This window comes from Dendroctonus ponderosae, unplaced genomic scaffold, assembly GCF_020466585.1.
Source record: "Dendroctonus ponderosae isolate FM_Combo_2020 unplaced genomic scaffold, Dpon_F_20191213v2 Dpon_F_20191213_9, whole genome shotgun sequence".
NCBI classification, from domain to species: Eukaryota; Metazoa; Arthropoda; class Insecta; order Coleoptera; family Curculionidae; genus Dendroctonus; species Dendroctonus ponderosae.
The window spans coordinates 51,019-62,010 of record NW_026019116.1 but is presented as its reverse complement, the minus strand read 5'-3'; the positions used below and the strand labels follow the sequence as shown (position 1 = coordinate 62,010).

General features: G+C 39.9%; 2 protein-coding genes across 4 annotated transcripts in view; both read left to right on the top strand.

The window, feature by feature from the left end:
- Nucleotides 1-5,649, top strand: part of LOC109540846 (zinc finger protein 570) — a 12,807-nt gene extending 7,158 nt beyond the window's left edge. For all 3 annotated transcript variants that reach the window (XM_048669854.1, XM_048669853.1, XM_048669852.1), the window contains one exon: nt 4,618-5,649. In XM_048669854.1, the coding sequence (XP_048525811.1) occupies nt 4,618-5,329 (712 nt within the window). In that variant the 3' untranslated portion in view covers nt 5,330-5,649. The remainder of the gene's footprint in view (nt 1-4,617) is intronic.
- A 62-nt stretch (nt 5,650-5,711) lies between these two features.
- Nucleotides 5,712-7,431, top strand: LOC125505644. The gene is made up of 2 exons (XM_048669856.1): nt 5,712-6,727; nt 6,778-7,431. Exons 1-2 carry the CDS (start codon nt 6,086-6,088, stop codon nt 6,781-6,783), a joined length of 648 nt encoding a protein of 215 aa, XP_048525813.1. The 5' UTR covers nt 5,712-6,085; the 3' UTR covers nt 6,784-7,431.
- The last annotated feature ends 3,561 nt before the right edge of the window (nt 7,432-10,992 follow it).

Genomic DNA, 10,992 nt, shown 5'->3' with positions numbered 1-10,992 from the left:
TGTCGATTATGATAGGGTTGTGGTCAGAACTAAGGGAATCGGAGTTTGTAACGTGGAGGATGTGGTAAATGTCTTTGGAAATGGCAATGTCGAGAATGTCGGAGGTATTGTGGTCATAGTGTGTTGGCTCTGAGGGAGCATGAATTTGGAATTGTAAGTCTTGTGCGTAGTTGAGGAGCTTGCGCCCCTCAGGGTTTGTTTTCCTGCAGCCCCAGGAAGTGTTTTTGGAGTTCAAACCTCCAGCGAGTAATGTCGGGATGTTTCGATTGAGAAGGTTCGAGTAATCGAGTTCGGTTGTACGTTTATGGGGTGGTTTGTAGGCCGAAATAATGAGGATCTGGGAGTTTTCCATGTTAAGGGTGACCGACGTGTGTTCGATTGAGGTGTTGGCGATAGGGGGGTTTGGGGAATGGGAAATGGAGTTTTTGACAATAATGGCAGTGCCGCCCCCTCGACTGTTGGCGCGGTCGTTACGGTAGATTTTATAATTATTAATTTGGAAGAGTGTTTGAGTTTGCAGAAAAGTCTCCAGGATTAACGCGATGTCCACATCGTTTTCCCGGAGGTAGCCTTCAAATTCGTACCTTTTGGGGTACAATGAGTTGGCGTTCCAGAAAACGATGTGGACGCCGGCTGGTTTTAAGTTCATGCCAGTGCTTGAAGAGCCGGGCAATTGCCAATCATGGCAGCAATTTTGTTGATTTTGGCTTGGATTTCGCTCTCAGCCATTCAGGCATGAGGAGGAGTTGCATTAGCGCAGGGTTAATGCGGGTGTTCTGTGGGGCGCGGGTCGGGGCGTTTTGGGTTCACGGGGGGCTTTTTGGGCAGCTTGAACGGGGGGGTTTGAAACGGTGGGATTTGGGGGTGCTTGAGACTGGGCTTCGGAAGCTTTGGCGGCGTAGGAGATGTCAGGCGAAACTTTGTTTTCGAAGCTGGCTGTATTGGCTTTTTCTTGCTTTTGGGCAAGGAAGTTTGGGTTTTTGGGGCAAGAGAAGTCGCTTGCCGGATGGGGACCCTTCCAGTTTATGCATTTAGCCGGGATGTCTCTCGGCTTTTTGCATTCTGAGTAGAAGTGCTGTTGGGCGCACTTGTGGCAGAATGGTTTTGCCATGCAGTTTGCCATTGTATGGCCGAATTTTTGGCACCTTTTGCACTGAGGAATGTGCCTGATGTTTGTTTGGGGATGCCTTTGGGGTTCGATAGCTACTGACAGGTTTAGGAGGTACTTGACCTCAAAGATGCTGGTTTGCTCCTTTGGGAGGAGCATTTTGACCATATTGGTCGCCGTTTTGCGGTTTCCCATTCTATAGAGTTGGATTTCTGAAGGGGTGAATCCTAGTTCCTCGAGTTCGGCCTGAATTTCGGGAAGTGCCATTTGATTGTAAAGCCCTTTGACAATGGCGATCAACTTTTTGTCCTAAAGGAGGATGTGAGTGTGAAACTCAATTTTTTCTCGATCGAGAAGCTTAGTGATGACACTGTGGTCATTTGTGTGGTCATTTGTGGTTTTGGGGTGGATCTGGATGCCCAACGCTACTTTTTTGGGGTTAGTGAATGTGCAGTTGTTTTGCACAAGGAGATTTCTGGCCTTAGTCCATTCCGCAGTGTTCCTGATGACGATGGGAATCGCGGACTTGGGTGGTTAGGGTGCCGAAGTGGTGGCAGGGCCTGAGGGCTGGGGTGCCGAAGTGGCGGCAGGGGCTGGGGCAGTCTGAGGGGCTTTAGCGGGTTGGGGGGCTTGCGCATGCTGGACCATGTGCTCGTGGAGTGCCGGGTTTGAAGTTTTCGGGATATTGAGCCTTGGGTTGGCTTTCAGGGGCGGGAAGTTGTCGACTTCCATTTTTTCGGCTGAGTGGCTGCTGGGGGCTTTTGGGAGGGCTTGCTTTTGTGCCTCGGCTACGGCAGAGAGCAGGAGCGAGATCTTATGATCTTGCTCGGCAAGTTTTTGGGCTAGCAGTTGATTCTGCTTTTTGAGAGAAGTGACGCTTTCCTGAAGTTTGGAATTTGCCAAGCGAAGCGACTGAAGGTCGGACGCCTTGGTTTTGGCTTTAAAAGAAAGCAGGGTGCGGGGTTTTTGGGCAGGGCGTCTTGCAGGCTTACCTTGTTCCGTTGCTGACACGTTTGAGTCTTCGCTATCGGAACCTGAAGGGCTCCGCTCGCGGGAGCTCATTTTGTTGGTTGGAAGTTGCGCTGGAGGAAGGAACTTCTGGTATTTCAAGCTGGCAATGTCGATCACAAAATGCACCCAGGAACTCTATCCTGAACGGCACTGCACTGAGGGGCTTTCCGGAGCCCGAAAAGGGGGACCTGCACATGCCTCTGAGGGAGACACGAGCTCGAATTTCTTTCTTTGTCTGGGGGAGGGCAAAAACACACACTTAGTGAAGCTTCAACCTCGAGGTTGGACCGCAAGTGTGAAATACTTTGTAACAAATTAGGAAACAGTCAAAGAGTGGATCGTTTGGAGAGCTGTTGTTCATCTGACGAAAGCTGATGAGCAACTTCGTATTCCCGCAAAAACGTTACCTATATTACCATGATAGCTAGGATATTTTTCTTTATACACAACAGCAGCCAAACTCCTCCCTCCAGTAAGAAGACTTATTGACATTAATGTGTGAGTGTGAGGAAATCATAAATTCACTTCTTTCACGTTACCTATGCAACAACTGATAACAGTGAAATAGTACCAATAACATAAGATATGTTTATTAAAGATTAAACTGAAATTGTACTTGCCGAATTCGATAGGCGGCTAGTATTCAAAATATTAGATAAGATATTCGTAGAAGATTCTGATCAAGTATTTAGGACAGTTGCATGCAATTTCACAATGTAAACCTATATGTAGTATTGCAGAGGGTGAACTTCTTCTTGTGGGGAACGATAATGAAAAAAAGATAAAGTGGGCTATTGGAACAGGATCTCAGATTCTGCCGGGAAGTAACGGGACAGTAAGGCTAGTACCCGTTATCACCAAAAGCGGGCAATTGTTGCGACCCGTCCAGCAGTGTAGTGGGTTTTCCGTAGAAGTAATTGAACCCGACAGTGCGAGACCATCTCGATGTCTCGCAGTTGCAGAATGCTCTAGAAACAAGAATAAAATTTCCGCATGATGAGTAAGCTGAACCTTTCGAGTCAGTTAGCGCAGCAATCGAAAGTATTTATTCCGATTTATCAACTTGCAGTTTGCGTTGGCGTTCGCCGTTACCGTTTGCGTCCAAATTAAAGTATTGGAATACCTATGGTGCGATTCTCTATGACATTTAACTGTTTATATTGTATTAACATGTGTTTATATATTGTATTAACATCTCGAGAAATGAAATAAAAATGCAATTCTGTATGGCTGTACCGAGCCTACAGCGATGTAAGTCCGGCTTACATCGCTTCAAATTTTATGGCGATCAAATCTGCGGTGTAGTTACTACATCTGTCGCAATTTTCACTTTAGAGGCTAGGAATTTGTTTATTTTGATCCCAGTCGTTTAGAAGCAACTTAGACATTACTGTCAGTACCTAGTGATTTAGATGGTTTAGTACCTGATACTTGCGAGACCACAATTTTTTTTATGGAATTTACTATTGCTTATTATCATAGATCCATTTTTCGTCACTATTCTGTAAGACCTAAGACAACAATTTTGTTGATAATTTACCCCATATTCCAGGGTTGCGTTAATTCAGTTTTATTTTGAACTTGTCAAGGTCCCATTTTTGTTAAACGCTATTTCTTGACTTCTTTTCCTTTTCTCTTCAAAATTGTCGTACTCACTTTATTATAATAATAAGTAATATTATTACTACAGTCATAATCCAAATTTGGGTTTTAGAAAATCATCCCTAAAATACCTATTCATTGGTGAAAAAGCAGGACTATGTTTTCCATACAGAACAGTGTTTCTCAGGTTCGGAATCCCCAAATACTGATCTTTACCTTCAGTTTTACATTTTTATGACATACTTCAGAGACGGGACCACAGGCTTAAAATCCCATTGTTGAGCAAATTTAGCAAACTCTGAATTAGAAAATTCTGAACCATTGTCCGAACATACCAGTAATGGAATTCTATGCCGAGAAAAAAATCGATTTCATGAGAATAATTACATTATGAGCAGTTTAATCCAAACCCTGAATTGTCAACGATGTTGCCAGTCTTATGAGAGATGCACCTGAATCCGTACATTTAGCATGGCCCAACATGCGAGCTAATGCCGTATAATAAAACGCAGAGTCCCAAACAGCTAATACTAACTTGAATTCCAAGAAGTATTTTTCCAATATTCAACCAACATGTAAAATTAAGTGGTTTCTGCCTGGTATTCTAACTTTATTGATGACCAGTTGAAAGTAATTATAATTAATTTTCCTCAATCCTATTTATTCTACATTCTTTTAACGTTTCTGAAACATTTTAATGTATGTGCTGTTGTTTTCCGTCGTACTTTGAATTGATTGATTTTTTCACTATTTTGATTTCCTGTTTTCGATATGACTTATTGCTTCCTTGTTGGGCCTTGATGATGATGCCGTAATTGTCGGAAGAGAGGGGGCAATTGTTTTTATGAAATAATAAGGCCAAAACGCTGCTTGTATGTATACTTCTTTGTTTGTAGATATCCAAATGAAACTAGACACATGTTTGATGTTGAATTGAACGAAGAAAGTCAAATCGAAGATCATACATTGTCGGATATGGCAAAGTTAGAAAAAGATGCCAGTGATGAGACACCCATCTTCAAAATCGAAGATAATTTAGAGAACGATGAAAATATGCGAATACTGAACACAAATGCTACAGAAGAATCAGAAGGCTTCAAATGTAACGGATGTGCAGAAACGTTTGTTTTAATACGTGATTTTAATGCTCATGTTATCAAACATTTGGACATTAAATCTCTTGAAAACATGATTTGCGGATTAAACCGTAAGGCAAATGTATCGTTAAATACTCAAGAAATCCAGTATCAATGTAAAATTTGCCATAAAGCGTTTTCGTGTTCCTCGGGTTTATCGGAACATGTGAAAACTCATTCAGACGACCGCCCTCACGAATGCAGCGTTTGCAACTTGAGATTCGAATGCATACGTGATCTCCATCAACATCAAAAAGAGCATTTTAAAAGGAAAACAAAGAAACAACAATACTCGTGCAATTATTGCAACCAAACGTATTCAAAAAAAGGAAATCTAAAAAGCCATATGACGTCTCATGCGGCCAATCCACCCTTTGAATGCACAATTTGCAATGCTTCTTTCAATAGAAAGAGCGCTTTAAACACTCATCGTCGATTTGTCCATCATGCGACAATCGGCATGGGAGGGTGACGATTAAAAACTGAAACTAAATAAAGACATCTTTTAAAAACCTCTTGATTTATAGAATAAAGATTGAACGTGAGTTTCACAGTCAGCTTCAAGAGGGAATTTATCGGTTGGCATAATGTGTTGACGAAATGGATATATCTAAAATGCTTTATTATTTTCCGGTTTTTTGTTGTTGGTTTTAATTATTTTTAGGACGTTTTCACACTTGCCTCAATTGAATGCAATTAGTCGATTATTTAGTTTAAGTCTTGCTGACGAAATTTCAAATTAAAATGTTGAAAATATATGATAACTGGAAATATATCCCTTACTTTATGATAGCTGGTTGTTTGTACATTTTTCGTTAGGTTTGAGAATTGCTTGTATAAAAGCATTTGCAATATGTGACACAGTAACCTTAATGCGTGTTTGAGTGAATGTGCTTACAGAATGTACCATTCATCTATCCATCAAATATTGTCATTATTGTTGAATTGTAGTTCCAAAGATTTATTTTTACCTTCTGTGGCTCCACCTGGAGAATGCCGACTTGGCAACACTGTTCATTATCAAGATAGTTAGTCTATTCTCAGATACCGAAGAACACGTGTGTTTATTTTTACTACCGAAACTAGTCGAACTTCCATAATATCATAATAGGTTATGGGCCCAGGGCAAATCGACTAGCTTTTTTTCCTTTCCTGGGTGAAGAAAACGGCCAAAACGCTAATCGCGAGTTTTTTGTTCGTTACCGTGCTGTTCAGAATTTCGGTAGGAATGGCTGTAAACTATCTAAATAGTGTACTGAATTTAATAGGACGCGAAAGCTATAAAGATTGGTGTTTCGCCATGGAGAACGTTTTCATTTTAGAAGGTTTAACAAAGTGTGTGGACGGTAGTGAGACTGATACGGTGCTGATACCGAAAGCAAAAGCTAAATTGGTTTTGACTATAGATCCGTCACTATACGGCCATGTTAAAGAAGGAAAAACGTGCAAAGAAGTTGGGGAGAAAATCAAAAGCCTTTACGAAGACACTGGTTTTACAAGTAAAATAGGATTGCTAAGATCCCTAATCTCATTGAGGCTCGACAACTGCCAGTCAATGGATAATTATGCGAACCAGGTAATTGAATCAGCCCAGAGACTTCGGAGAACCGGTTTCAAAATGGACGATGAATGGGTTGGGTCTCTTATTTTGGCGGGATTGCCTGATAGATATTCACCTATGATAAAGGCTATCGAACATTCAGGAATAGACATAAGCGCATATGATGGAACTCGAACAGGTGCTTTTGCAGCAAAACATGACAGTTTACAAAATCAGTTCAAGGGAGATAACGCCAGCAATGACGAAAGGAAGACAAATGACAGAAGCCATGACTGTCGAAATGTAAATAAACATTGGAACAAACGCAAGGTAATTTGCTATAAGTGCAAAAAACCAGGTCATTACATGTCACAATGCAGGTCTAACCAGAAATCGTCGGAGAAAAATGCCTTTACTGCTGTGTTCCTGAGCGGAAACTACAGTAAGGAACATTTTTATTTGGATTCAGGGGCAAGTAACCATATGTCACCAAACGAAAGTTAGATAAAGAGTCCTTCGCCTTCAATAATTTCAGAAATTATAGTTGCAAACAAACAAAAGCTGCAAGTGAAATGTCCCGGGAACATTGAGATAATTACACAATCTTTAGGAAAATGTAACAGTGGAAAATGTGTTGTGTGTTCTAGAACTTTCAACCAACCTTTTATCGGTAAGTCAGCTAGTTTCCAGGGTAAATCAAGCAGTTTTTCATGACTCTGGATGTACGATTTACAACAAAACAGGCCAATTGCTTGCTACAGCAGATTTGGTTGATGGTGTCTATAAATTGAACCTCAAAAGAAATGTCTGTATGATTACTGTGTCAGCTGAAACCTGGCATCGAAGAACACGTGTGTTTATTTTTACTCCCGAAACTAGTGGAACTCCAGAAAATCATATTTATAACGATCACAACGTTCCAAAAGTGGTTAATTATTTGCTTCTATGTTGTGTGATAGTATTGTAAACAAATATATTTTCATTAATTCTTAGCAGAATTGCAATATGTACTTCAATAAATAGGCTGAGGTAGTCCGGCGACTAATTGATTCTCAAAACCATAACCAGAATCTTCTTAATCAAATGGTTGTCTTTCCAAATTAAAATCTTCCAGCTCTAAGAAAGCTCATCTCTCACTGGAACACAATTGAAACTTAAAATAACTGTGGTCTGACCAGACACCTACACCGAATAGGAATTGGTGATAGCCCCGTGTAGTCACAATGTGGAATTGCGGAGAAACCATCATACCACCTATTAGGAGCTTGCCATCGCTGGTCGTCTACTAGGAGGCGCTTCCTTGAGGCCTCCACACACTCCCGCATCAAATTTTCATCCTTGGAGTGGAGACGGACCCTTGCATTTGTCAGGAAGACGGGATCCTCGGTGGCAAAGATCAGGAGTTTTATGGTGGGGATGGATGGAGGAGGAATGGTCAAGACAACATATGTCATCAACATTGAACACATTCTCAAATGTTTTTATAAGCAGTAAACATTTTTGCGACGCAAAAATAACAGCGTCACAAATAAGTCAAATAGGAAAAATATTATTATTAAAAACCAGCAATTGCATAATATTGAAAATATATAATTATACATTTATTAGAGAAAGTGTCAGTAGTTGTGCATTTCTGTGAGTACCGACACTCTGTACAACCAAGCACAGACACCCTGGGTGTCTATTCTTGACTTTGAGAGAAGGCAGTGCTGGGAGCATCCCAGGGAGTCGCTCCTCACTCCTAGCTCCTCGCTCACCATCCCCAGCGGAAAAAATAGGAACCTTCAATGATAGGGAATGACAGTGCACAGAGCACTGTTGCCAGCTTATGTGACCAAATAAAATTGAGAAAATTTTGACGGTGAGGTCTCGCCAACCTCATTCATTTTCTATTGTGGTGGACCTCGTACCAAGCTTTGGTTATAAAAGAGACAGACACCGAAGAATCATGTTCTTGTCTTTAAAAAATAAATTCTTATTAAATACTCAGATGTTTGCATAAAGCTAGATTAAAAGGAGCGTGGCAATACTTTTCAAGGTAATCTGCCTAATTAACAATACTTAATACCAGTTGTTTCGTAATTATTAAAAACTCCGGTGACTATGGAGTAACACAAAGCTAAAGACACAATACCCACATAGCAAAATAATATTGCCTGCATTTACCTGGAGCATTCATGTGATGTACATGCATATTCATAGGACATACATGGAATCTATTATGAACGTTTCATGTATGTCCCAGAAATGTTAGAATATACATATGTTCAGTGAATGTACATGTGTATGTTCTGGGAATGTACATGATATTGTAATTAATTGTAACCAATTGTTACGTTTCCCGGGGTTCGAATGATTCCAGTAAACCAATAAAAAAAGCACAACAATTTATTGAACTCCCAAATACTAACTATAACAATCACTAACTCAAAACTATAGCTCGCGAATCGAACACACTCTGTATATCGCTTTAAATATTTCACTGTATATGTCTGATTAACTAACTGACTCCGGTCGCCTTGCCGTATTTATACTAGCGCGCAAGGGCTCTCGACGACCTGCGAAGATTTTCCATTTTTCGGTTTAATCTAGCCTCTAGTTGCTCATCTCTGATAGCTAGCGTTTCAACCAGTTCACGGTGACGTCGATCTTGTTCTTCCTTCTGTCCCTGCATAAGGGCAATCAGTGCAGCAAGTTGATCCTCCATAACTTTATGCTGGCTTCTAGTCACTGGCATAAAGTTCGCAATGTCCAGTAAACACCTGACATCAATTTTTCCTCTGCGAGCAGCGCAGAGGAAACCTGGCCGATACTTGCGATCTGTTCAAGTTCTGCTACCTGGTGAGGCCGCTGATGCAATGGATGGACAACGTGGTGCGCCAAGTCAACACCAGCGAAAAGCCGCGCGACATCGGCGGCGTTGAACTGTTGATGAGCAATCAGAAGAGCCCTCATGCAAAATTTAAAGTTGTCCACATTCACCGTTTGGCCAGATATAACCATGATCCAGGAATTCCCTAATCGGGGCGATCAGGGTTTAGAAGGGGGGCAGAGTAACGGAAATGGCCTGGGGTACTCACGTTTGGAATGGGGGGACCGAAATTGATGGTATTTCAGTAAATGGGAGCCCCATTTGCGCCACATTTACTGTCAAATATGACACTGACAAGCGGAAATTTCGCACCTCGGCTAGAGATTTTGAGAACCGTCCGGGTTACCTGGAGGAAACTATATATGTATAAAAAAATATATTTCTGCATTTTTGCCGTTGTTGCAATGATGTGTGACTGTGAACTAAAAAACAAACCTTTATCAGAAAAACAGTAGACTTATTTTATATTCCTTGCATGTTCCCGGTCTGTGGCTTTTTCTTTTTCATTTTGTTCTCCATCCATCTTTAACAATTTTTAATCCTAATTAAGGTGTTTCGCAATATGCTCTTAACAAAAATTTTATAAGCAATTACAAATTTTAATAATGGCCAAAACAACAAAATACAGTTAATAGTTTTATGATATTACCCTAAAACTGCAAAATCACCTAGCATAACAAAAGAGTTATGTTTTTTCCTATCTTAAAGTAGGAACATACTTAATCAAACACAAGTCGGTTATTCTCAGAACCTCGATTTTTTTCCAATTAAATTAGGTTTAACACTAGGACAAGAAGAAACAATGCAAATAATTTGAGAGTACGTAATATTTTTCATTTAGGTCTGAAAATATATAAAATTGTATTTGATGTATCTAAGGCAAGACGTAATCTGTATCATAACGAACACGTTTAAATATATATGTATATCTAGCGAGATGCATTTAATAGGCTTCTCGACCGAATTAGCAAAACTTAGAGAGGTCGGTAAAATTAAAATAATGAAAAACTAAACCATTTTTCTTTATATACCTAAGTATTTTTCTATCATTATTATTGACCTGGCGAGAGAAATGTGAATTATCTGGTAAGTAGTAAAAGAGAATTTAATTTCAGGTCCCCGAGTTTTCTGCTGCGGACACTGAAAATTTATATTCAACCAATTTTGAATATACCGTGGATATACATTCATGTATATTACCGGAATATTTGATTTGAGCATCGTATATTGACCTGCACATATACACAATATGTATATACCTAGCATATTAATCTGCACATACAGGGTGATTCAAAATTGGCGCCATTCCTCTGGAGGTGTTCTAAAAACTGGGAAATTTGCAAAAAACAATATTAGAAAAACGGCAGCAATGTTTTTCAAGGTAATCTGGCTAATTAACATTACGTAAATACCTGTTGCTTCGTAATTATTTAAAATTCCGGTAACCATGGATAAATAGAGAAAGTGACAATCAGATTGAAAAGGATAAATCGTTGAATGACGGTACATATTTAGAAATTTATAACCTCGAATTATTAATTTGTTTACAAATTACAAAAACATACATTTGAATCTGTAACTCCAAACAAATGCCTGTGTGATCACTAGAGGGCGGAAAATATGCAAGGTGCATATCTATGCATTTTTTGCATATTTTATCCAATTTCATGACAAATTGCATATATCTAAAAAATCTGTATATTTGTGCATGTTTGAAGATTTT